The 27933-nt window shown below is 42.7% G+C and overlaps 2 protein-coding genes across 5 annotated transcripts in view; one reads left to right on the top strand and one right to left on the bottom strand.

The window, feature by feature from the left end:
- Nucleotides 1-46: 46 nt before the first annotated feature.
- On the bottom strand, nt 47-24852 carry DSTN (destrin, actin depolymerizing factor). 3 transcript variants are annotated; one of them, XM_061126399.1, is made up of 4 exons: nt 23192-23211; nt 4842-5149; nt 2223-2299; nt 47-342 (listed from the first exon to the last, which is right to left on the bottom strand). In XM_061126399.1, exons 2-4 carry the CDS (start codon nt 5099-5101, stop codon nt 233-235), a joined length of 447 nt encoding a protein of 148 aa, XP_060982382.1. In that variant the 5' UTR covers nt 5102-5149; nt 23192-23211; the 3' UTR covers nt 47-232. The 3 variants fall into 3 exon arrangements, with proteins under 3 accessions (XP_060982382.1, XP_060982381.1, XP_060982380.1); XM_061126398.1 differs by lacking the exons at nt 47-342; nt 23192-23211 and adding exons at nt 349-1264; nt 24694-24852; XM_061126397.1 differs by lacking the exon at nt 47-342 and adding an exon at nt 349-1264 and having other exon boundaries at nt 23192-23214.
- Nucleotides 24853-25386: 534 nt separating this feature from the next.
- The window catches only part of BFSP1 (beaded filament structural protein 1), a 67250-nt gene continuing 64703 nt past the window's right edge, over nt 25387-27933 (top strand). Inside the window, exon 1 of one of the 2 annotated variants that reach the window (XM_061126396.1) lies at nt 25387-25401. The gene's annotated coding sequence lies outside the window, so the exon portion shown is untranslated. Of the gene's footprint in view, nt 25402-25426; nt 25479-27933 lie in introns of those variants that run through there. The other variant, XM_061126395.1, reaches the window with a different exon arrangement.

Genomic DNA, 27933 nt, shown 5'->3' with positions numbered 1-27933 from the left:
TCATCCAAACAGGCATTTGGCCAGTAAGAAGTTAATTTCACACCAATAAAGTTTTAGAGTGTAGATTTATTTAGGGCCATTTGCACATGTTCATAGAATAGTTCAACCCACAAATGACAAGAGAGCTCCCCTTCAGTGAGTCCCTAGCCTAAACATTGTCTGCATTACTTATACATAGCAAGAGGATAACATTAAACACGGAAGCTTTCGATTTGTGGCACCAGATGATGGTCTACACGGGGCATCCTTCAAAAGCTACAATTAGGGATCCACCTAGCTTTTCAGCAATACAAGCCCGATTGAGGTCTTCTGGCCCATTTGCTTGACATTCATGTTTTATGCCTAGGGAGGAAAGACAGTTATGTTTAGTTATGGCAGGAGTTTACCTATTTAACATAGCAAACCATTTTAAAAGGCCGGTTCAAACAGGGGTGGGACAGCTGTGGCAGAGCAAACCGCGGATGAGTACATGGTGATGAGTCATCAGAAACCATGGGCACCGACGAAAGACTCGTACGAACTAGTGCTGACAAAGAGGCCAGACCTAGTAGCGCACATTCTAGACACTTCCACTCACACAACAAAATCAGCCAGAATTACTCTACACTGTTAGGAGCAGGGGGCTGGTGTCCCTGGCAGGGAGAAGGGAGGGGCAGCAGTGAGGCTCGGGTGCTGGTCATCAGATCAGGAAACAACCATGCTTCATGTACACTTTCTACAGGTACGCTGTTGTCAACAAAAAAGTTAAAAAGCAGGAGCAGGAATCCTTTTTCTTGGCTTTTGAAATTACGTAAATATATGAATTCGATACTGTGATTCAGTCGGCTGGACTGAGGAGTAAGGCACAAAGGGGATCATTCTGCCCAGAAAGCAGCCCTCCCTCCGGTGGCTCCACACCCCGCGTCCGGGCAGCTCTCAGAGACGGCCTAGTGGCGGCCCTCTCAGGACAGCACATGGCACAAGGAGTCCCGTGATGCGGGTGTGTACAGCAGAGGCGCTGGAGATGGCTGCTCGCTTCTCAACAGCTGCCTTGTTTCCTGGTTTTCCGTAATTTCGAGACCATTTCTTGAGCTGCTGGAAGCACAGTGGGGCAGCTTCTAGATCACGCGGGACCACCGGGAGAAAGCCAGCGACGCTTTCGCTGGGGAGAAGGGCAGGTGGGGGATGCCTCGCGTGTCACCAGAGTGCGTCCAAGGAGCAGCTCCTCTCTGGAAGGGCAACATGGAGCTGGGACACACCCCACACCAAACAAGCACATGCGGACCTGGGCAGGGACACAATGAGGCAGCACCAGGTTTCAGGGAAGGAAGCGAGAATTTTGTTTTTCCACGTAAAACAAGCTAAGGCAAATCTGCTCTACTGCAAGAATATAAAATCAATAAAATCAGTCACAGTGAAACCAAATGAACATGACCCTGGGCCAAGCCCTTGTGACCTTGGCTCTCCCAGCAGTTTGGAGCCAGTCACAGCAGGAAGGCGAGCGCCTTCCCACTCTCAGCTGGGAGGACCCAGGCCCACAGAGGTTATGCGGTCTGGGCCGAGCCACACAGCAGTTAGACGACAAGCTTAGCCCTCGTGGGGCCACGGGCACTGGCCCCATGCTCTGTCCATCATACCAGTGTCTTCTCCTGGCTGGAGGTAGTAAGTAGGTCCAGGCCATCTTCTCAGGATCCCCGTGACCTAGCAGCAAGTCACATATAACAGGCCAGCCCTGGCCAGACTGAGGCCATTCTCCTTTGGACACAGGTGAGTCAATAACCTAAAAATCATACCATTCCAAAGAAAAGCCAGCAATAAGAGCATCCCTTCCCATTTATGATCACGTCCTTTTTGCTACTTGGCTATGTTCAGAGGCAACAGCAGATTTATCACTTAATATGACCGATGTAAACCAATTTGTCTCCACCTGCCCTGAGAGAAACTTGGCAGTGTCTGAAACTAGTTTCAAACCAGACTGAACAAGCCACACACACACACACACACACACACACACACACACACAATGTTGAGAGGGCAGAGTATCAGGCACAGGCCTCCCGGCCCAGGGACCTGCAGGAGGCAGAGACATGCTGAGAGCCGGCTCTGCCTCCGGGTTTCCTCAGAACAAGCAGTGCCCTTTGCTCTGTGTGGAGGTTTGCCAAGGAGACGAGGCGCCGCTCTGAAACGAAGCCCCACTCCTTGGCTTGCCACACCCCTGACACCTGGCGGAGACTAGACCTTACCTTGGAACTTCTTTTTGATGGCATCCTTGGAGCTCGCGTAGATCATTTTACTCTTCAGAGGAGCTAGTTCTGGTGCCCTGGAGAGGAGAGGGGCCCAAAAAGAAGAAAACCAGTTTAGAGAAAGTACAACTAACATCGTGTTACACATCTGTATCAGATGAGGGAGGGCCCTCAACCTCCTGGGAGAACTTTTCTAACTGCATAGCTTTATAGATCCTCTCCTCCGAGACTGTGCTGGACGCGCACACATAGAGCAACTTGCTTTGACCAAGGGAAAAAGTCACGGACCAACGATCAGATTCAGTTAATGGGGCGAAAATAAACCACACTTGATAACTCACTGTATTATCAATTGTCTTCTTTAAAATAACTTTTTATTATTTGTATCAATAAAGGACTGAGTTCAGGCTAATAATCACCATCTTCGTGAGAGGTTTTATAATAATTTCTGGTGGGAAAAACTTTCAAAATACAGGAAAAGTACAGAGAATAATCTGTAAATCAAGTATCTGCCATCTAGAATTAAGAAATGCTCCCAGTTTTTGCTTCAGGTTGTTTTCGGGAGAAGAATCTAAGTGAAGTCCAAGCCCCCGCACTGCCCTCCCAGCCAGTCTCACACCCAGGTCCACTCCAGCAGCAAATTCTGACCGTGTGCGCCTGTTTTCCATCTTGGTCTAGCGTCACAAAACACAGCACAAAGATTTCTTTTTCTAAGCTTAATGGAAGTTCAGCGATAATGATGTCTTGTTAATATTACTATTATGTTATATTCACAAACTTTTCAGTGCCTGCCCTTCTTGAAAAAATACGGCATAACGCTTTACCACATTCTTTAGCAGCAATACTGAAAAGTAACTGATATATTAACAATGCACAGAAAAATCTCATCTACTCAAACTGCACATCCACACATGCATATTTCTCACTGCACCACCGAACCTCAGGCCCGCCTGCACTCCACACCATGACACCAAACAGTAAAAGGAGTGTGGTTAAATACTTTTAAGCACTTAACAACTCCATTTAGTGGCCACATTTCCAGGACATCAACAGTCATGAGCACCACGGACCTGTGTGGCCTCCATCTAGTCTGCTGCCTGCCAACAGCAGGCGAAGTCTGTTCTTGGGAACAAGATGTGCATTCCTCCCAACTCTAAGGTCCAAGGAGGGTGGCAAAGCCACAACACGGACATCAGATGCATGAGCTACAAAATTAAGTGGGTACTTTTCTTATGTAAAATAGGTCAGGGACAAAAAAAGCTTTAGCTGTTCTCATTTTACTCTAACCAGATCTTTAAAATACTTTAAGAGCCATTCCCTGGGCCCTAAACAGAGCCTTTTACAGGAAACTCCTAAAATAAAGTTTTATCTTTTAAAAAGTAACAATGCAAAATAAAGCACAGTACTAACACTGGAATTTTCTCTTCTTCATTCCTTTATTTTCCAAATGTTCTTTAATAAGGATGTATCATTTTCTTAATGGGGGGAAAAAAGGGATTAAAAAACAGGATAAAAATAGTGCAAATGAAGGAAATAGTCACCAATTTAAAAGCTTAAACTTTTACCTGCCGTATCTGCGGCTCAGAGTAAATTCCAGAGGGGCCAGGGCTCTCCCTGCTTTTTTCACAGCTACTTTCCCAGCCCTAACACAACACCTGGCATGTAGCAGAAGTAAGAGTTTAACAGATGCACTTTCATTCAACATGCTTGGTTTTAAGACTCAGTATTATCTTTAAGCATGTGTCTGTGGCTACCAGGCCTGCTCCACAGTAAGAGCCCAATATGACCTCATGTCATCTCTACGATGACCCCAAGGCATCTCTGCGACCCCATGGCATCTTTGCTTCCCCAGGTGCAGCCAAGGGCTGCAGCAGACTAGGGGTGGCCTAGAGTCACATTCCTTGAAACCAGAATGCTCTCCCAGTTCCCTGGCACACAGCTAAGAGACAAACCTCTGCTTGCCTTGCCCAGCTCAGGCCAAAGGATCCAGAGGGCGCACAGGGCCCACCCCCACCCCCAAATCACAGGCCATTACCACCTGCCCCATCCCCCTGAGAAGCTGGAGAAGATTCTCACTATGTGGCAATTCCATATCGTGGGATGTATGGTAATATGATTAAGTGAGAATCAGGGTGACTTCCAAGTCAAACTTAATCTCAAGTATGAACTTACTTGAAAAGACCAGAATAATTTAAACAGCGTTTCAAGAAAAAGGCCATGTAAATGGTTTTACAGCTCTTTCTCACTGTGTAAAGCAGCACTGTTGCCAGAGCTGTCTGCAGTGATGGGAATGTTATGTCTCACTGCTGCCTAACGAGGCGGCCACTCATCACATGTGACTACTGGGCATCTGAAATGTGGCGACTCAAACTAAAGTCGAACTTCTGATTTTGTTTCACGTCAATAGCCCCAAGCGACCAGCAGCTACCCTCCTGGAGAGTGGACGAAGAACAAATCACAATCGGAGATGACGACCGCACACGTTTCAAAAGTACAAAATCAATCAGGGAGAGGGCTGGCTCTGGGCACAGCATGTTGAAGACTCTGGAGAGGAGCTAAGCTGACAACAAGAGATTAACTCTGAGTTTATGGAAGCTTGATATTTTTAACGATGCTTACCACAGGAAAAACATCAACTCCTCTTTTCTGGATTCCTTTGTTTCAAAGCTTGCATCATACAGAGCATAGCGACAATCTTTTTCAGGAAGCATCCCCACAAAATGCTTGAAAGGATCGGTTATGGTGACACCAACATCTCCCACCAAGATCTCTTTGCCTTCCTCCACGATGATGCACTTTTTGTCTGCACTGAGACAGAAGATGACAGCCTTCTTTCTTTTCTTGATTTCTTCTGGCGTGGAGCACTTCCGAACTTTCATGTCATAAAAAATGCGACATACTTCGTCGGCAACTTGCACTCCTGAGGCCTAGAGTGAGAAAAAAAGAACACCATAAAAGGATACAACTTTTATCACGCCAAATAAAAAACACTATGACTTCTGCTTATAGACTGGTATGCACTTACATGTCATCTACTAGGAAGACTAGAAAATCTGAGCTGCAAACACTAATCTCAGTCATTAAACTTTAAAAAGATGACATGTACAAAGCCGTTCATCACATTACGTGGGAGTAAGGGAAGATTTGGCCACAGCGGCTCCTCTGACCCTAGAACCTGGAAGACAGAGTTTCCTGGGGTGCTGGACTAGTTTCTTCTCACAGAGGTTGCTCAGAGCCCACAGAGCCCAGACTGTGGGTAGTTATCTCTCCAGTTCAGGTGTTAACACCCCCTCCCAAATTCTTTTCATAAAGAATAACAGATGGTCAGTGGCTGAGTTGGGAAAACTCCACTTCTACAGCATACCCTTTGCTAATAAAAGAATATTTAAAAGGTTTTTGTTCTATTCACATGTCAAAATTATGATTAATATCCAGTAATGTATCAGTCACATACCTTTAAAATTTCACTTAAAAAAATCACCAAGTTTTAAATTAAAATTAGAATAAGTAAGATTGCTAAAAGACTAGACCTTAACTATTTCTACCACAAGTAAAGAAATATTTATGTGATGTGATAAAAGTATTAGCTAACTAACAGTGGTAACCGTATTTGCAATACATAAACGTATCAAAAATCAACACCCTGTAAGCCCTAAGCTTACAGGTTACATGTCAATTTTATCTTAATTAAAAGTAGATATTCACTGCTATAACAAAGAGGATAGCTTAATTCAGGATTATACTGACCAGAAAAAAATAAAACCTTTTATCATATTATACTTGCTAGACCCAAATGAAGAAGTGGTCACACAAGATGTTGGTAACAGAAGATCTAAAACTAGGTTTTGATCTTTTCATCTTATGGAATGTGCTATTCTCATTAACTTTATTTACAATTTTTTATGCTTCATTAACTACTTTGGTTCACATGTTAGCTTTTCTAAAACAAGAACTGTAAACTTAATGGAATTTAACTACTGAACAATACAAATTGTTAATGATACCCAAAATTAACATCAAGTTTTTTAAGAAATTAAAATGCATGTGAGATGAAAAAATAATCCGCACACTAGGAAAAAATATTTGCAAATCATACATCCAGTAAGAAATTTGTATCTAGAATATAAAAAGAAACATTATAACTACAGTAAAAAAGAAAAAAAAAAGAAAAAAAGACAACCCAATTTAAAAATGGGCAAGCGATCTGAATAGACATTTCTTTAAGGAAAAATTTAAAAATGGCCAAGAAGCACCTGGGAAAAATACTCAACGTTACTAGTCATTAGGAAAGTGCATCATCAAAACCATAATGAAAAAATACTGCCCACATACTAGGATGGCTGTTAACAAAAAAGATGACAATGACAAATCTTGGTGAGGCTGTTGAGAAAATAGGGCCCTTAAACACTGCTGAAAGAACCTGTCAAACAGCAGATGCTTCAGGAAACCGTCTTGCAGTTCCTCAAAACATTAAACATGGAGTTAACACCCAGCAATGCCACTCCTAGTTGTATATACAAAGGAAATGAATGCCCATACAAAAATCTGTACCTGAAAGTTCATGGCAGCATTATTCCTAACAGCCAAAAAGTAGAAAGAACCCAATGTTTATCAGCTGGTGAACAGATAAACAAAACGTGGCATATCCATACAATGGAATATCACGCACCATAACAATGAGATGTTGACACCTGCTACACTTCAAATGAACCTTGAAAAACATTATGTTAAGTGAAAGACTGAATTGGGGTGCTGGAGAAGACTCTTTAGAGTCCCTTGGATACCAAGGAGATCAAACTAATTAGTCCTAAAGGAAATCAATCCTGAATATTCACTGGAAGGACTGATGTTAAAGCTCCAATACTTTGGCCCCCCTGATGTGAAGAATCGACTCACTGGAAAAGACCCTGATGCTGGGAAAGACTGAGGGCAGGAGAAGGGGGCGACAGAGGATGAGATGGTTGGATGGCATCTCTGACTCCATAGACATGAGTTTGAGCAAATTCCCGGAGATAGTGAAGGACAGGGAAGCCTGGCATGATGCAGTCCATGGGGTCGCAAAGAATCAGACACGGCTGAGCAACTGAACAAGTGAAAGACCAGAGATGTGAGAGGCCACATATCTCACAATTCTATTTTCATAAAACGTTCAGAGCAGGCAAATCCATGGACAGTAGATGAGTGGTTTCCAGTGGCTAAGAGGAGAGGGAATGGAGAATGACTATGGATCCTCTTTCTGTAGAGACAGAATGTTCTGGAATTTGACAGTGGTGATGGATGCACAACTCTGGAGATAAACTGAAAATCAGTGAATTGTACTTTACGATCTATGAACTGAATCTCAATAAAGCTGTTGCTTAAAACTGCATGTAAGAATTCTGGAGGTTAAAATACACAAAGATCCTAGCAGTTACTTAGTATTAAGGTAACTAGGCCATTTAATCATTCATTCATTTTAAGAGTTGGGCATGGCTGAGCAACAGAACCACAATTCCACCTAATCTAATCCACATCCAATCACTAAAGTTAAGGTGTTGGTCGCTCAGTTGTGTCCCACACTTTGTGGCAGTAGCCCACCAGGCTCTTTTGTCCATAAGATTCTCCTGGTAAGAATACTGAAGTGAGCAGCCATTTCCCTCTTCAGGAGATCTTTCCAATTTAGGGATCGAACCCAGGTCTCCTGCATCGCAGGTGGATTCTTTACTGTCTGAGCCACCTGGGAAGCCATAATTCACCTCAATCCCACCTGATCTAATCCAAATCTAACCATACTCACTTCAATCCTAACTAATCTGATCCACATAGACACAGAAAACTAAGGCTAGAAAATTACCTCAAAAGTTGCACAATATCCCTTTCCCACTTCTAAAAGATACTTTCTTAAACCTTCTGTTATTGCTTTAGGAGAAATATTGTCCCAGTCGTCACAGTCATCTATGTAAAGCAAGTGATTTTTTACTCTTCTCTGCCTCATTCACTCTTTATACCTCAGATCAATTCTCTAAAACCAAGCTGAGTTAAAACCACTACCACATACTTCCATGTGTCTCTAGCCCATGACACTCACTACAGTCTCAAGTCTTGTCTGTAAGATTATTTGACTGTCTCCCCCAAAGGGGTGGTAAGTGCCTTAACACTCTTAAGTCTGTCTTGTTCACTTTTATATTCCCTTGAAATCAAAGATGAATCAGATTCTCAAGGGCGTGTGCTGGTGGAGAAGACGAAGACAGGGGAAAACACACATTATTCCTTGATAAACTCCAACAGAAGAGGGTTTACAGGAGGCAAACTGGGGGTGGGGAGGGGATGCAGCTAAGTCACGGAGCGTTTCCACTCTTCCGTGAGTCACTCTTTCTGAGGGACTGGAAGGATGAAAAGACAGTTCCTGACTAACAGGACCCAGCGTGCACAACACGAGAAGAGGGAACTGAGATGGGGATGGGGCGGGGGGAGGAGGGAGGCACTGGATATTTTTAACATAAAGTAAAGGTGACCAGAGTTGTGCTTTTGGAAAATAATGAAATGATGCATAAGACAATGGAGCAGGAAGAGAACTGTGGCAAGACCATCACCTGAAAGGCTGATTCTGTCAGCAAGGCAAGAGCTGACGAAGCCCTTATCAGGGAAAGGGGAAGAGCACACGGAGAGTAGGCGGACACGGTGAAGGTGACAGTCACCTGTGCACCACACCCCGACTGGGGAGGGAGGATGGGAAGGAGTGGGTCAGAATCAAGTGTTTAGTCATCAGAAGGCTGACTAACATCACGAAACACTCATCTTTTCTAACCTTCCCATTGGGGTGGCTTTAGAGACTTTGACGTTATAGAAGTACAATCTCTTTGTGATGAGTTAACGCTCTAACACCAACTTTTGCCCTGGAAAGAAATTTTAAAAATGCACAAGGCAACATGCTTATTAGATTCAATTGTAATGAACCAAATATGCTTCAATATGTTAGACCTTGGATTACTTAGCATATACTTGGAATATATTTGGTATGGAAGATTAAACAACTGGTCCCTAGACCGCTGATAATGACTCTTATGAAGCTGAATTAAAACAAAAACCGCAAGGGCCGACTGAGAAGGCAAGGGACCCGCTCCTCCAGCCCAGCCGGCTCTGTCAGTGCCCTCCATGGGCTCGGGGCACCAGCAGGGCTCTTCTTCCACCTTCCATAAGCAGGCAACGAGGAGCCAACTGCAAAGCTGGGGTAAAGACTGGTGGGATGGAAAAAAGGAAAACTAATCCTTAACTAACTAGAGTTTACAAACTTTTTAGAGGCCAAAAGAAGCTAACTTGAAATTAAAGCACCAGAATTACGAGAGCAAAAGCTCCACCCAAGCTTTCCCATGAACGAGCTGCATCACTTCGGGTGTGTCATTTAACATCTCCCAAGTAAATGAGTTCCTTCAGCTGACTTATTTAGGGGCGAGCACCAGATCAGTATCACCTGGGGATCCTGTTAAAATGCAGATTGTGCAGATTCTGATTCAGAGTATCTGGGGCAGACTCAGATTCTTACATGTCCAATAAACTCCAGGCAAAGATCGCTACAGTGCTGCTTTAAGTTTCAAGAAACATGATAAAATCTTAGCACTCATTGATATTTTACTTCTCTGCCTACAAGTTTAATTTTTATAATGAATGAAGCAGTAGAGATAAGAGTACATTATAAAAACTAATAGGCCCAAAGTCAAAGCATTCTGGGGGACACAGTCTCCTCGTAAAGCCTAAACGGGTGTTAACCCCATGTCAACATGGTGTTTCAAATACAAGACACAGCAGTAAAGAAAAGAAGCCAATTATTCTGAAACATGGTTCATTTATCATAATGATTAAGAATTTCTGTGAGTAGTAAGTCCTGTGGATTTGTTACCACAAAAAAACATTACAAGGAATCTTCAAAACAGGTGTAACCCTGATACACACAATCACTTGTTCACTGTGTTTTTACCTAACAGAAAAGATCCTCTCCCATAAGTAGCAGTTTTCAGTATTTTTCTAAAATGTTATTAACATATTAACTGCTCAGCTGTAAAACAAACAAACAAAAAAAAACAAAAGTATTTTTTTTTAAAGGAAAACCAAGCTCAGTTGGGATTCTAAATTAATTTCTAGGGACTTCACTGGTAGTCCAGCGGTTAAGACACCGTGCTTCCGCTACAGGGGGTACCGGTTCGATCCCTGGATGGGGAACTAAGATGCCACATGCTGCCCAGCATGGCCAAAAAAGAAAAAAGAAAATTTATTTCTAGAGAGTTATTTATATTCAGCTGCAAAGTTTTAACAATAAAGACCTTTAAAGGATATTCTGAAATAGGACCAAAATCTGCTGCAGTTAGGAAAGAAAATCTTGAGAGCAAAAATAGATCTGCTATTACAACAAGAGCCTTGTGATTACCTTAAAAAGATATGTTATCCACGATTTGAGTTTCTCTCTGTTCCGTACCAGTGACCACTGGAGAATTAGCAGTTGCTCTCAGAACTCCACCCCCATGTCAAATAGTTGCTGTTAAATGATTACTTCACTGTATTTTATCTCATGTGGCTACCAGTTTTAACTTGTTATTGAAGCATGGGAGTGCTTATCCCACTAGGCTCCTCTGTACATGGGGATTCTCCAGGCAAGGATATCGGAATGGCTTGCCATGCCCGCCTCCAGAGGATCTTCCCAACCCAGGGATCAAACCCAGGTCTCCTGCATTGCAGGTGGATACTTTACTGTCTGAAATGGATCTCAAACCTGAGTCATCTCTAGAAGAGCTTCTGTAAAACACTGATTCAGAGACTAAATGAATGCATGGAGGCACTGCCTTTTATACTCAATACCCACTCAGTGTACAACTTCTTTTTAAAAACTTATCTTCACTAACAGAGAGGGAAGGAAAAGCTACAAAGACCGTGAAACACGGGGTATTTTAAACAACTGAACCAGCTAAGATGTGATGGTTCATAGCAGCCCATCTTCCCCCAAAATCACAGTGGTCTATGCCTACACCACCAAACGCAAGGAGATGCCTGACTGGCTCTGAACTTGATGTCAACTATACCTAACAAAGCCCTCACTGGAGAAAACAGGAATAGAAGCTACTGTCTTACCTCAGAAAATTATTATATTTTAAAAAATTATTTCTCTAAGCTGAGAGAGTCTGAAATATTTGAAAGTAGGACACTGCATAGCAGACAAATAAATTTCAAATTTACAAACACCTGGCAGAAAAAAAGCATTAATTACGTCCTTTCTCAACCTGCCAACTTTTTTAACACCCAGCATAACTGCTTATCAAAGAAATCGAGGAGTTTAAGACTGGGTTCACAAATATCCTTTACCTACACTATCCTTGCACACGGGCCAAGAGAAACAGAAAATTACTGACTATAAAATATTTAGGCTTCTGGCTACTACAATCAGTGCCTCAGAGCAATAATGTTGAGATAACAAATGAGAGTGACAAGTATATCAGGGACATTTTTACATGTAAGGTTTAAGAGCCTCACAGATTCTGGGTCAAAAAGGGTGCTAAACACATACATCACCCTCCCTACCAAAATGCCACTGAACGTTCAAATAAATATGAATGAAAGTCTGAGAAGCATTTAGGTCCCCAGGTCTCCTGAACGCCACTCTGCCGCCACCCCACATCCCAGGAATTCTGGCGAGGGTCAACAGAAGAGTCCTTCTGGCTCAGTTATCATGCTGAAAACAGGCAAACAGGTGGCCATGTGTAGGTGTCACTCTACGACCAGGCCCTGAAGCCTGACCATGCATCTCTAAGTCTGCAGTCCACTGTTCCAGAGAGCCGTGCTGAGCCACAGCACCTTCTGTGATGACACAAACATTCTCCACCTGCGCTGTTCAACGCAGCAGCCACTACCACATGGGGTGACTGAGCATGTGAACTATGGCTGATGCAACTGAGGACTTTAAATAGCTTAATATAAAACAACACACAAAAAATTAACTCAATACGTACTAAAATAGTATATATTGGGTAAACAAATTTATAAAGCCTATTTTGTCATTTTCTGTCTTGGAAAAACAGTACACTATTTAGGCTTTAGGGATGCCTCGTGTCATCAGGAACCTCAGTTACTGTACTAGGCAGTAAAATAATGCCTCCAAGGGTCAGGATTTCAACTGGAGTTTAATAAGTATAGCCAACTGCTGCTGGAAGTGAGGAGGCAATCTTGGGGGTGAATTCAGATAATAGACTCTTTGGGGGGGGGTGAATTTCATGTGTTAATTTGGAAAAAGTCAAAACAACCAGATAGTTTAAAACTTATAAAACTGACCTACAGCAGTGAACCAAAATTCACAGTGATGACAACCTGGACCTGTGGGGTGAGCTAACAGTTTCTGTCCTACAGTCTGTCCCTGCCCAGTAAGTATAGATCAGACCAGCAAACACAGAGCATCCTCTATCCCTTGATAAGTCCAAACTGTCCGGAGCTGCTGAGGATGGTTTTATAGCTTGTGCCTTGTTCAAGGGGGCCTGACCAAGGGCACAAGAAGGCGCTAATTAAGTTCCTGCCCCACTAGCCAAGATAGGTATGTGCCCGCAGGACCTCGATGTGGGAGAGCCTGTCTCCCAAGGCCACACCACCCCAAGGGATGGCCACTCTGTCATTTAAACAGTCACTACACAGACTACCAGTGATCCAGAAAATGTTCCAAGTTAACTCCCTGCCCTAACTCACTGGTTCATTCCCACAAACCATGGCGACCAAACAGCATTAAATTGACAGCTAATTTCCACTTGTAGAAGTCCTTCTTCACCTCACAGCAAAACACAGACCATGTCCTTGAGAGAGTCTATGCAGATCAAACAGCAACTCAACCAGCTATATGGTAAAGCTCAGAGGTACACAAAAATGATTTTATGGATACACCTTACTTAGTTGGGGGGGGGGGGGAACTCTCCTTCAAAAACCTACATTCTCTGAACCACCTGCCATAACCCCACCAGAAGAAAAACAAATCTTACAGAAAAATTATTTCAACACCAAAGTAGACTAGACATAATAAAAGCCCAGTTGCTAAAAAATAATCTCTCTTACTCAGATTGCCTGCAATCATACAGACAATCTGACTAGGTTTAACAGGTTCCTCACCCCACCTGGGAGGCAGGGAGTCAGAAAGGGTGGGGAGGAACAGTAACAAACCGGACAGAGAAATAAAACCTAACAACAATAACAATAAAATAAAAAACAAACAAAAAATTTTAAAACAATAAAAAAACAGTAACAATAAACCTGACAGAGAAAATAAAAGTCCCCATCCCCCCCTCCTACCCACTCCCAAAATGTAGACAGAAAAACGGGAGGGGGAAAACAGCAAGCAGCAGTGAGCACACTGGCAAAGAGCCCTAGGTCTTCCCTTTTCTTTTTCAAGCATCTGATTCCCTTCAGGATAAACCCACGCCACGCCAAGTCCTTTAGCCATATCTTTCCAGTCTCCTTTCCCACTTCTCCCTGACAGGTACCACGTAACCGTAGTCAGGCACAACTGTGACTCCCTGAATGCACCACACACACTAGTGGTGCTTGACTTTCCTCCTCTCCTCTGGCAAAGCCTCCAAGGCTCAGCTCAGGCATCTCCTCTGGGAAGGCAAGGTTTACCTGGTCCCTCAACCACCACCTGAACCCAAGGGACTCAAAGTTTCCATGTGCCAACGCAGAGGATGATCATTCCTAGCACAGCATTACCAAGGACGTGATCAACTTTCTCTAGACTGCACTCCTCAAGGGGAAGAACTAACTATTCTACCTAAAAAATATCATCCACTTGATTAGGTTCTGAAAAATGATGATTCCGTTTTCATGAAATGCCCTTCAAGATAATTCCCCCCATCATTTATAGCACAGTTCGGACACCAATGAAAAGACTGTATCTCAAAACTTTAGGGTCTCCTGAAGGGGGAAAAAAAAAAAAGCAAAAAACTTGTAAGCAGAACTTCAGGGGTCCAATGAGACTCTTCACTCCCAACACAGGGAGTCTGGGTTCCACCCCTGGTCAGGGGTGCACCCCATGCTGCAACTTGGACCCGGTGCAGCCAAATAAATCATTTTTGTTTGAAATTTCCTTTAAAAAAAGGAATTTCCTTTCTAAATTTCCTTTTCCCTGGTGGCTCAGATGGTGAAGAGTCTGCTGGCAATGTGGGAGACCCAGGTTCGATCCCTGGGTTGGAAAGATCTGCTGGAGAAGGAAATGGCAACCCACTCCAGTACTCTTGCCTGGAAAATCCCATGGCTGGAGGAGCCTGGCGGGCTACAGTCTCTGGGGTTGCAGAGAGTCAAAGACGACTGAACGACTTCACTTTCACTTTAAAAACACTTCTAGCAATTTCTATCGATCTCCCTTAGAGTGTTTTTTTCCTGATGAGACATACTATTCTTGTCTTTTTCCTAAAGACACAAAACTTCAGTCCTCTGAATACTGTTTGCAAAAATTTATGTTTGTTTTTTAGGTTCCTCATAACTGACTGACCAAAAAAAAACTTTTAAAGAAGGAAAAATTTCACATTACTTCATTTTATAAGTGACGGCTCACTGTGTATCACATCAAGGAGCCATGAAAGTACTTGTGAAGATGGTGAAACTGAAAGATATTTCTTGTGCTATAATTGATAAACTGTGTTAATTTCAGCTGTCCAGTACAATGTAATGATTCAGTATTTGTATACACTGTGAAACAGTCACCATAAGTGTGGTTAACTTCCATCAACATAAACTTACAATTTTCTTTCTTGTGATAAGAACTTTTAAGGATTTATTCTTTTAGCAACTTTCAAATATTCAGTAAGTATTATTAATTATAGTCACCAAGCTGTTCATGACATCCTGGGGACACTGGAAGTTTGTGTCTTGAGATCACCTTCACCCATTTCGTTCACCATCCTCTCTGGCAACCATCAGCTTGTTCTCTTATCTGTGAGTGTGGGCTTTTTCTTTAGACTCCATATATAACTGAGATCACATGGTATTTGTCTTTCTCTGTTTGACTTACTTCACTTAGCTTGTTGCCTTCAAGCACCATCCATGTTGTTGCAAGTGATAAAACATTTTCTTTTTTATGGCTAAATAATATTACATTTATGTATTTATAAATGCACATATATATGCCACATTTTCTTTATCCATTCATCCATCAATGAACACAGGCAGCTTCTATGTCTTGTCTATTGTAAAGAATGCTGCAATGAACAAGGGCTTGCATACATCTTTTATTCCTTTGGATAAATACTCAGAAGTGGATGATATGGTAGTTCCTTTTGAACTTTTGGAGGAATCTCCACACTGATTCCCATAATGAAAAAAAGAAAAGAAAGAAAGAAAGTGAAGTCGTTCATTCGTGTCCAACTCTCTGTGACCCCAAGGACTATAACCTACCAGGTTCCTCCGTCCATGGGATTCTCCAGTCAAGAATACTGGAGTGGGTTGCCATTTCCTTCTTGAGGGAATCTTCCTGACCCAGGGATCTAACCCACATGGCAGGCAGACGCTTTACAGTTTGAGCTACCAGGGAAGGCCGATTTCCATAATGACTGCACCAATTTACATTCCCATCAACAGTGCACAAGGGTTCCCTTTTCTTCACATCCTCACCAACATCTGTTATTAACATTTCTTTCTTATAATTGATATTCTAATGTATACATGGTCAATTAATTTACCTCAAAAGAACCAAGAATATACAGTTGACCCTTGAATACCTTGGGAGTTAGGGGGCTCGACCCTCGATGCAGCTGAAAATAAGCATATAATTTTGCAGTCAGCCCTCTGAATCCGTGGTTTCACAGTGGTGGATGCAACCAACCACACGTTGTGCAGTACCGCAGCACAAATCTATAGAAAAAAATCCGCGCCTAAGTGGACCCAAACCTGTGCTATTCAAGGGTCACCTGTACAATGGGAAAGGACAGTGCTTTAACAAACGGTGCTGGGAAAAGGAGACAGTCATGTGCAACAGAATTTTACAACATAAGGAAAGTGACTCAAAAAATGGATTAAAGACTTGAATGTAAGATCTGAAATGGTGACTCTCCTAAAAGAAAACACAGATGGCATAGGTCTTGGTGATGATTATTTGGATCTGACTACAAGAACAAAAGCAAAAAATAAGTGGAACTATATCAATAAAGACACTTCTGCACAACAAAGGAGACCATCCAACTGAACTCCTGGGAGAAAATATTTGCAAATCATGTACCTTATAAGGGGTTAGTATATAAAATATGTAAAGAACTCACTCAAACAATTCAGGAACAACAAAAAACTCAATTAAAAAATGGGCAGAGGCTCTGAATACACGTCTTTTTCAAAGACATACAAATGGCCAAGAGGCACATGAACAGGTGTTCAACATCAGGGAAACAAAACCACATGACTCGCCACCTTAACTCTGGTATCTTTATCAATGTCCTCTGCCTAACACATACACACAACCCCCCTCTACCAGAACTGTATTCCAAGTGCTGAGGTCAGTTCTGGGCATATAATTTCTCAAGTATTTAACGAATAAACTGTTGTTGTTGTAAACCTTGGGGCTTCCCTGGTGGCTCAGATGGTAGAGTCCGCCTGTTATGCGGGACACCTGGGTTCGATCTCTGGGTCAGGAAGATCTCCTAGAGGAGGGAATGGCAACCCACTCCAGTATTCTTGCCTGGAGAATCCCACGGACAGAGGAGCCTGGTGGGCTACAGTCCACAGGGTTGCTAAGAGCTGGATATAACTGAGCGACTAACACTTCCACTTCCATTGTAAACCTTGAGGGTCAAGAAGAACTGTTTCAATCTCCATTAATTACTTTAAGAAAAATATGAGTGGAAGACAAGATTTTTTATATTGAGAATCAAAGTCACCTGAAAAGTCGATCATAAAAAAATGATCATGTATAAAGATTCCAAGTAAAATAACATGAATTTAAGGAATACAATAAACAATTAAAAAGACATGTTTTAATGCACTCGCCCACTGTTTACATTTTATCTACAATTACTGAAGTATGCACTAGTGTAATCAGAATATAAAGAAATGAGACTATTCATGTAATTTGGATCAAAAGTGGTTTAATATTACTATTTTAGCCAATGCTGATAAGCAGCACTTTACCATGTGCCAGGCATGCTTTATTACATACACACCTCACCCGGGATGCTGTGATGGCAGGTACTATTACCATCCCCATCTGGAAGCATGATGAACTGGAGACACAGCACAATCAGTCATGTGTCTAAGGTCTTATAGTTAATAAGTGGCAAAAGTCAAAACACCTAGATAGCCAGACCTGGTGTAGTCTCACAGCTATGATACAATACCCCTTCCCTGGGCTGCTGGAAGGATGAGTGAGATACAGTAACACAATGCCAGACACACAGTAAATACTAATAAGTTATCTGAGACAGCATTACTTCTTGTTCTTTCATTTGTTAAGCTTTCAAGTGCTTTTCTATGGTTCAGGATGCCTCATTGAGCACCAAATATCATTGTTTCATTTTTAAGAGACAGGAACTGGCACTGCTGAGGGGTTTCTGTATGCCAGAATTATTTCAAAGCTGCCACTCTGATAATACTTGCCTTAACTATTACAAAGGATTTTCACTATAAGACTCAAGTTACATAATAGCAGTATACAAAGAAAAGGTACTTAAAACTCAATTTCCATTGTTTTTTTTTTTAAAGGTAAGGAAGAATAAAAAGTATAAAAATTGAAGCAATCCATCTCTATGGGATCCTGCCCCCATCATCACTTTCATTCAGCAACATCTGTTGTGGTCCTACTAGCACACACTTCGTGCTATTGAAATACACAAATCCTACTGAAATACACAAATCCTATCTTACGGAGCTCAACAGTCCAGTTCCACAAAACATCTTACCAAGTAACATAAAACAGTGCAATCAGTAACAGTGCTATCTCAGCACAGTCATATGCAAACATGCAGAGAATTAACAAAAGTGCTGGTATCCACAGTAACTTCCCCTTACAAATTAAATAGGCCAATCCACAAAGTCTGACGCTGGTCCATCAAGGTAGCCACTAACCACATGTGGTTTATTGAGTCCATTAAACGTGGCCAGTGTGGCGAGGAACTGCATTTCTAATTGTATTTTACTTTAATTAACTTAGGGACTTCCCTGGTGGCTCAGCCGGTAAGGAGTCTGTCTGCAATGCAGGAGACGTGGGTTCGATACCTGGGTCAGGAAGGTCCCATGGAGAAGGAAATGGCAACCTACTCCAGTATTCTTGCCTGGAAAATCCCATGGACAGAGGAGCGTGGCAGGCTACAGTCCATGGGGTCACAAAGAGTCAGACACAAATGAGCGACTTCACTTTTACTTTAACTAAAACTTTAAAATCAATTATCCATTCCATTACTGGAAAACTAAGTATGCTTGGAGCAACTTAGGTATGTGAATCTACTTCTTCAACTGTAAAGTTTATATCTATATATATACCAAATGTGTCCAGTGAAAACTGAGGGTCTGAACTGAGATGTGTTGAGTATAAAAATATATACTGAGTATAAAAATATATAATTCAAACAATTTGAATGAGAAAAGAATGTAAAATGTCTCATTTTTACATTGATTAAATGTTGACATATTTCAGATATATTTCATCTTTTCTTTTTACTTTTCTAATGGGGCTACTGGAAAATTTAAATACATAAGTAATTCACATTTTATTTCTATTCAACAACCACTGGTCTAAAGATGACGTAAAACATTCTCAACACAGTGATTTGAGAATTCCTCAGAGCTTCGACAACTGACTTATAAGATTGCTCCCTGGCAACCTAGAGAAGTTTTACCCATATTTGCCCATGCTTTACTTTCAGCTCTACTACTACCAAAAAAAAAAAAAAACTATGAGCAAAAATGGGCTACATGAAACAATTTAAAAATAAACACTAATTACATTCACAAGTTGGCAATCTCCTGAAAGCAGATCAAGATAGGAATATGGATAGAAAATTCATCTTTCTTTTCTATGATAAGACAAAGCGGAGCAACAACCTATAAAGTAACACAAAAATATTGAAAGGAGTAAACAGTCTTCCCTTAACATGATCCAAAAGCACAAACACAAAGATAAATTAGTTTTAAATTAGGTTTCCTGCTATAGTATGCACTGAAGTTTCTACCTTTCAAGCGCTCATCCTAAACCTTGTTGTAATAGTGTAAGAGTTCTTTGATGGTCCCTTGTCAAGTCAAAAATAAATAAAGCCAAAGTCTCATTATTTCTCACTACAAATTAAAATATGAATTTTAAGAATTTTTATTGCATTTTTACTGAAATCAGCTACTTTTAAAACATCTACCAAAAAAAGATTCTTCAATTTTAACATAGCAGACACATCATGAAATAGGGTAAAGAACACATAAGCATTACAATGTCAGCTACTAGAAGGCAATCTTAAAAGAGTTAAGGATCACTCCAGACTACATTCTCAACTCTACTATGGGGTCCCCTTGTACAGAAGATTCCATGATGAATTAAGCAACAAGTTTGTCAAAGCATTACTGAGATGGACCAACCTGACGTCTATACTTCTCCCAACGTAAAATTTCAAGCAAAACGAGTAGGGGACAGCTTTTAGAAGGACAGTTCCAAGTGAAAACTCACTTGTAACACTGAGGCAAGGAGGCAAGGACAGAAGAAAAATGGATTAAAACATTTCTGAGTGCAATGTATAATACAAATCTTTGGGTATGTCTCTCATGGACAACCTGGAGAGGAATATTAAGCTATGTGGGTAGGAAGCTCAAGATACTGAAATGATAAGCATTATTTAGGTATGCAAATACCAAAGAGTCCAACTGAGACTAGACCTAGCTATTCAGACGAGAGCCTTACTCTGTAGATAAAAACAATGTACATTTTAAAACAACAGTTTTTAAAGAGTTTCAGTTTTCTTTTCAAATTTCAAATTGAGTTCAGCACAATTATTACTGAAAGAAAACAGCTACACTATCATAAAAACACAAATGTTTAGTCTTCCTATATACTAAAAACATCATTCTGACTTAAACTAGTTCTATTTGTGAAAAATGATAATGGTTTTTTTGTTTTACTTATTTTTAATAGACTATTTTTTAGAGACATTTTAGGTTCACAGCAAAACTGAGCAGAAAGTACAGATTTTCCATCTATCCCCGTGTTTGTTTTCTTTTTTAAATATCTTGGCTAAATATACCGCCTAGGAAAAAAGAAAAGGATACAGATAAAGCAGAGGATGTTAATCTCCACATCCAGTCAAACATGGAACTCTTCTGGATCACTCTACCACTACCAGAGCCTCATAAGGGCAGCTGGCTAGAATTAAGAATATTGAGCTTAAAGAAAAGCAGGTGCCAGAGGTGAGGGACATCAGTCTTCATTACGCAGGTCTGGTTCTGACAATCTCTCATTAATTTTCTTTTAAGGTTGGATTTACTTTACGGATCCACACATGAGCTGAGATGAAGACATGACGAGTATTTAAACAATGTCAGGCTCACTAAGAACGTATGCTTGTAAAAAATGAAAAGATACTCAACTATTGCTAATGAGAGAAACATAAAAGAATGAGAACCCATTTCACACCTACTGGATTGGTTTTCAAAGTCACATAATGCCAAGTAGTGAAAAGAAATAGAGAAACTGGCTGATGGGATGCAAACTAAAACTAAACCTCACAAAGCTCTTTTTCTCAAAGTTGCAAAAGGATGCGTGAAGCATGGTAACATTTATATAAAAACTAAAAATATATCAAGGAAACATATTACATATACACACATGTACAGCTCAAAGTGTAGAACATCAATGAGAATCAAATGAATCAGTTGCAGGTGACTATGTTGAACTGTACCTGAGCCTGTGCTCCTGCAAAGCAGAGATGATAAGAAATCCACTCCCGTCATTTTGTGTTCAGGGTAACAAAATGACCCTGCCCTTGCTCACTCTGAGATTAAGACCCATCCCCAGGATTTCTCAAGACTCCTCAGTTTACCAGCCCCAGGTTTCTTTCTTTTTTTTGCAGATGTTCCTCATTTTAATTAATGTTCTCTCAATTCCAATAGCCTGCAAAAATCATCTCCTTAATTGGCCAGTAAGTGTATTACTTCTTTGACAAGGAGACATTACCTCTAGGGAGAGAAGGAAATGTGATGAAGAAGATGCATAATTTACCTAACATAAAAACCTGAAATATGGCAAAAAGTTAATCTTCTCTTTTTTTGTACAAAGGAACCTGTTATTCTGTGTACCTTCCTGCTTAAAATGTTTCAAAATTAATTTTTAAGTTATTTTAAAACCAGATAAAGTCAGAAAAGGCCCCGAGTCATTAATCCTTTACAGACTGTTTTCAAATATGTTAAATAGGCACAGGAATAATACATGCCTTTTCTACTGGACGGCTGTAAGTAAAAACAATTTTGCTAATCATCAGGTGGTAGGATACACTTATAATTCATTCTGAGCCAACAGCTCAGTTTGTTAGAGCCGAGTTCTGATCAGAGTGAGGTTAAGGAAGAATTGATACTTTTGAAGTGTGGTTTTGGAGAAGACTCTTGAGAGTCCCTTGGACTGCAAGGAGATCCAACCAGTCCATCCTAAAGGAAATCAGTCCTGAATATTCATTGGAAGGACTGATGTTGAAGCTGAAACTCCAATACTATGACCACCTGATGCGAAGAACTGACTCATCTGAAAAGACCCTGATGCTGGGAAAGACTGAAGGTGGGAGGAAAAGGGGACGACAGAGGACGAGATGGTTGAATGGCATCACTGACTCAACGGACATGAGTTTGAGTAAACTCTGGGAGTTGGTGATGGACAGGGAGGCCTGGCGAGCTGCAGTCCATGGGGTCCCAAAGAGTCAGACACGACTGACCAACTGAACTGAAGGGTTAGATTATCATGCAGACCTTTACTGTTTCGGGGGCAAGACTACACTGACTCCCCAGAGAGCCACACAGCTATGCTGCAAATGCATTTACACTATCACAAGAGTAGCTAGGCTGGTCTCCTGTGATGTGTCAATCCATACCCAACAGGAAGAACTACTCAGCAGATAACCCTAGGAATTTGATGGTAGGCTGGTAATAATCTTCGTATGAGGAAGCTGGCACACCCAGTACACATGCACACCAAAGGTTTGTTTGGAGTGTGTATATGGTTCCTGTGAAGGGCACGCTTATGGGGTGTTTTTTGGTTTTTTTTTTCTTTTTTCTTTTTGGCACTGTAAAGTGAGACTTTGCAAACATGAATTTTAAACTCACTTTAAACTGCCCTGGGTGATTTTTGGAGTTGGTTTCAAATTACTTTATTCTCAAGTGCTTCTAGAAGTTTGTGAGTACCAGGAAGTGATTTTGTTAATGTAGAACAAACTCATCAGCAGTTAATATTTAATCTTAAAAAAAAAAAGGCTAAGAAACTTGGAAGCAAGCATCTAACCAAGAGATCTAAATAGTTTCAAACACAGAGCTAAAGTGCTATAGTCTGGAATAACTTTCAATCTTTTCAATCTTCACTATGTTCTTTAATAGCTGGATTGAAGGGAGGATGCTCTTGTGCTCATAAGGCTAAACAGAAGAGTAACCTTTAAAAATAGTCATTTACACAATGAACCTATCTACAGAAGAGACACAGACTCTCAGACACAGAGAACAAATTCAATTCATGGTTGTGAAGGGGGAGGAGGTTAGGGGAGGGATGGAGTGGGAGTTTGGGACTAGCAGATGGAAACTACTATATACAGAAAGGATAACCAACTAGGTCCTACTGTATAGCAAAAGAAATCATATTCAAATATCCTGTGACAAACCACAATGGAAAAGAATATTTAAAACGAGAATGTATACGTGTGTATGTAGATATATATGTACAACTGAAGCACTTTTCTGGGCAGCAGAAATTAACACACTGTAAATCAACTATACATCAATTAAAAAAATAGAAATGGTCATCTGCATTCTGAACTCACATTGAAAGCATCCAAACAAGAGAAGTTCATAAATTCTTCATAAGTTTGAAATGTATTCAGACTCCACCCATCTTGACTAATTTTTATTTCTCCTCCTCCTGAGCCATAAATAAAACAGACTGTTCATTTTATTTGAATGTACAGAAATAAAGAAGTTAAGCTTTAAAATTCAAGCATTTAACCAAAGTAAAAAGGCTTGATTCTTTTTTTCTAACAGAAAATGAAGTTATGTCATATCAGAAGGCACTAAAGCAGGCTCCAATCTGATTCAAAGCACTCTCATTGGAGTGGATGATCTTAAATTGACGAAAACTCAAAGCCGTTGGATGAAGTCCTTTAATGTAGAGTAACATATAAAGTAGTATAATCTTTAAGCAGTTAAAAAGTTGTAAGATGCTGATCCTCTCTGTAGCTCACAGAATTAAACCAAAGAAGAATCAAAAATCGAACAGCAAATTCCTACTCCGTATTCTCAGTCATCGAGAAACTACTGGTTTATCTTTTTTCTTCCACTAATGAGCCAGTCGGCATAGCTATGAAAGAATACCTTAAGAAAACTCAAACTGTTACTCAGTGAAAACATTTTGTGTGCAGATGAACTGGTCCCAGCTGCTTTCAGGCAGACAGATGCAATAACAGTGTAATATTTCTAGCAAAGTCTGGTAAGCCTTCGCCTGCAAATCATTGACCAAAAATGGTAACAGTGTGCGCGGACTAAAGAAAATGACTAAATGTTCTACTTGGTTGTCCAGTTAATACCACGGTTCTACAGCAAACTAGAATGCCACTTTGGAGAGGAAAATAGGTACATTAAGGAAAAGGTCTAACATCTAGAATAAGCGGAACTTATTCACCTGTTTACTTTTAAGCAACTCGGATAACTTGATAGACTTGACAAAGCTTTTTCATTTACTTTTACTAGCATCCCCGCGTCAGGGCCACCCCGCTGTACGCCAAGGGCTGGCAGAGCCAACCTGTTTGCAGGTAAAAGAAAATCTGTGACCACACGGGGAGGCCAGACAGGCCACCGCCCGGCAGGACGGGAGGGACGCGGACCGGACCGCCGGGGGCGGCAGTCAAGTGCCACAGGCCCGGTTCGGAATTGCCCCGGTCAGGCCGGGTGGTTATCCCGCGCCCTCCTCCCCCGCCCCGGGTGGCTCAATCAAGGCCTCATTCCTTCCCCTAGATGCACAGACCTCCCGGGCCGAAACCGCCCGAGTCGCTGACCGCCAGCGCCTGGCCTCGGCCAAACCAGCGCCGACGAGGCTCCCACTGGAGGGAGGGCAGGCGGGCCCTGGCGGCGAAGCCGGGGAGCCGGAAGGTCGGCCCCAGCTGGGCTGCCGAGGCCGCGCGGGAGGCCTCGCGGCGGCGGCGACAGCAAGAACGTGGCGGCCGGCGAGTCGCCCCGGCGCGCGGCCCAGCGGGTCGTGGCGGCGGAAGCCGGGGCCCCTTCTTCCCTCCCTTGCCGCCCCGACCTCGCGGCGCCCCAGGATCCCGCTCACCATGTTCGCCGCGGCGGTCGCAGAGCGCGGAGAGGGAGGCGGCTGGCGCCGAGTCTACGGAGCGTCCTCTTCACCGCAGCCCGGGCGAGCCTCCCGGGGGTGGGCGGGCGCCGGGGGCCCGACGCGGCTGCGCACGTCACGAGCTGCCCACCGTTGCTAGGCAACCGGCCGGCCTGGCAACGCCCCGCCCCCGCGGACCCTCCCCACTCCCCCACCTCCACCCCCCAGCCTCTGACTCCAGGCAGGCGGGGTCCTCCTCAGCTTCCAGAGACGGGGGGTGGACCCAATACCCTTCATCAATTTGGGACGCGGACGAAGTCCTCCCCAAGCTCGGACGAGGAGGCGGGGCTTGAGAGAGGGGCGGGGCCACGTGGCGCCCCGCCCACTGCGCTGCCGTTATCCTTACATGGAAGTAGCCACCTGGCCAGGTGTGCGCCGCGGCGAGGGGCGGGGCCGGAGGGGGTGTCGAGGATGGCCGAGGGGGCGGGTCCTAGGGGGGCCCGAGGAGGGCCGAGGAGGCGAGGCCTGGCGGCGGAGGAAGGCAGAGGGGCGGGGCCCGCGGCGGAGCAGACCGCAGGGAGGGCCCGTGGGAGCCCGGCGCCGGCCTCGCGGGGGACGCGTCCCGCATTTTTTTACCTACTTTGGTGCGATTCCCGCCAACCTCCCGTGATTGGCCCAGCCCCGGCACGTCAGGCCCTCGGGCGAGGGGTAAAGTCTGCGCATTTTTCCTCCTTCCCAAAGCGACTGTGGCAGCCCTGAGTGCTCTGAGTCACCGCTAATTTCAGGTCTGGAAAAAAAAACAAGGAGCGATTTATTTATCTTCGGGAACAGCGCGGGGAAGGAAGGCCTTGCCGCCCGCAGGGTGCGGCTGGAAACGGCCTGCTCGCCTAGGGAGGGTGGCGCCGGCCCCGCTGCCCGGGTTTGGGGGTTTTTAACTTGGGATTGCGTTTGTTTCATGGACGGTTGCATCAGAAACACACTTTTCAGAGGGCCAGAAGGAATCCCAGCGTTTTTGTCTGAGGGCGTTTCAGTGGAGGATAGAGGGAACAAAGAATTTGCAACCGGCATGATGACGTTTTACTTAATTTAGGCTCCCTAGAGCATAACACGCCTATCCTATGTGCTTTGTGTTCAGTCACCACCGACTGTTTGCGACCTCATGGACTGTAGCCCAACAGCCTCCTCTGTCCATGGGATTCTCCAGGCAAGAATCCTGGAGTTGGTAGCCATTGCCGTCTCCAGGGGATCTTCCTGACCTAGGGATTGAACCCAGGTCTCCTGCATTGCAGGCGTATTCTTCACCATCTAAGCCAACAGAGAAGCTATGTGCTGTGCTATGCTTAGTCGCTCAGTCATGTACCAACCCAGGGATCAAACCCCAGGCTCCCGCACGTCTTGCATTGGCAGGCAGATTCTTTATCATTGAGCCAGGAGAGAAGCCCCAGCAGGCCTCTACCAGAACTATTTTAATACTCCCAATGTTAGGCTTTTGGAGGAGATAATCAATACTTTTTTGTTTTTCCTGGGCACTATGTAAGGTCTAGATTATATGTGCTTTTTTATTCTGGCCATTCGGCATAGAAACCCATTTCTCATTAACTGTCCTGTTTTTTTGTTTTGTTTTTAAGAAAAAGTTTTTAAAAGTGGCAATTTTTAAGCCTCAGCATCTGCTGCAGAATTTTTGGCGGGTTAGAGCAGTGGTTTTTCAACGTGAAAGAGAACTTAAAATCAGATTTGTGAAACCAATACAGTGTTGTAAAGTAAAATAAATAATTAAATAAATTTAAAAAATAAAATTAAAAAAAAAGTCAGATTTGTGTGCCCTACCCCAGAGTTTCTGATAGTATATCTCAGACCCAGGAATTTCTAGTATTTCTCAAACCCAGTATATCAGTGAGACCCAGGAATTTTTAAGGATTCCTGGGTGATGCTGATGTGGCTGGTGGGTATTAGCACTTTGAGAGGAAAGAACCCACCTTTATCCACCTGCAACTGGAACCTGTGTCTGGAACCCTGTTGGCCTGAGACTTGGAGTCACCCTCTACCTCTGAGTCTCAGAGCCTGCCAGTCTCATCCTGGAATGTTTCCAGGAGTCTGGAGATCTCTGACCACTTTCCAAGGGATCAAAAGTGGGTCCTTCTTTTGTTTGTTTGTTTCCCCTTTATTTTTTTTTTTTATTTAGATTATTTATTTACTTTACTTTACAACATTGTATTGGTTTTGCCATACATTGACTTGAATCCACCATGGGTGTACATGTGTTCCCCATCCTGAACCCCCCTCCCAACTCCCTCCCCATCCCATCCCTCTGGGTCATCCCAGTGCACCAGCCTCGAGCATCCTGTATCATGCATCGAACCTGGACTGGCGATTCGTTTCACATATGATAATTTACATGTTTCAATGTCATTCTCCCATATCATCCCGCACTCGCCCTCTTCCACAGAGTCCAAAAGACTGTTCAATACATCTGTGTCTCTCTTGCTGTCTCGCATACAGGGTTATCATTACCATCTTTCTAAATTCCATATATATGTCTTAGTATACTGTATTGGTGTTTTTCTTTCTGGCTTACTTTACTCTGTATAATAGGCTTCAGTTTCATCCACCTCATTAGAACTGATTCAAATGTATTCTTCTTAATGGCTGAGTAATACTCCATTGTGTATATGTACCACAGCTTTTTTATCCATTCGTCTGCTGATGGGCATCTAGGTTGCTTCCATGTCCTGGCTATTATAAACTGTGCTGCGATGAACATTGGGGTACACGTGTCTCTTTCAATTCTGGTTTCCTCGGTGTGTATGCCCAGCAATGGGGTTGCTGGGTCATATGGCAGTTCTAATTCCAGTTTTTTAAGGAATCTCCACACTGTTCTCCATAGTGGCTGTACTAGTTTGCATTCCCACCAACAGTGTAAGAGGGTTCCCTTTTCTCCACACCCTCTCCAGCATTTATTGCTTGTAGACTTTTGGATAGCTGCCATTCTGACTGGCGTGAAATGGTACCTCATTGTGGTTTTGATTTGCATTTCTCTGATAATGAGTGATGTTGAGCATCTTTTCATGTGTTTGTTAGCCATCTGTATGTCTTCTTTGGAGAAATGTCTGTTTAGTTCTTTGGCCCACTTTTTGATTGGGTCATTTATTTTTCTGGAATTGAGCTGCAGGAGGTGCTTGTATATTTTTGAGATTAATGCTTTGTCCGTTGCTTCATTTGCTATTATTTTCTCCCATTCTG

Source organism: Dama dama, chromosome 23 (assembly GCF_033118175.1).
Source record: "Dama dama isolate Ldn47 chromosome 23, ASM3311817v1, whole genome shotgun sequence".
Classification (NCBI taxonomy): Eukaryota; Metazoa; Chordata; class Mammalia; order Artiodactyla; family Cervidae; genus Dama; species Dama dama.
This window is presented reverse-complemented; position numbering and strand designations above follow the sequence as displayed.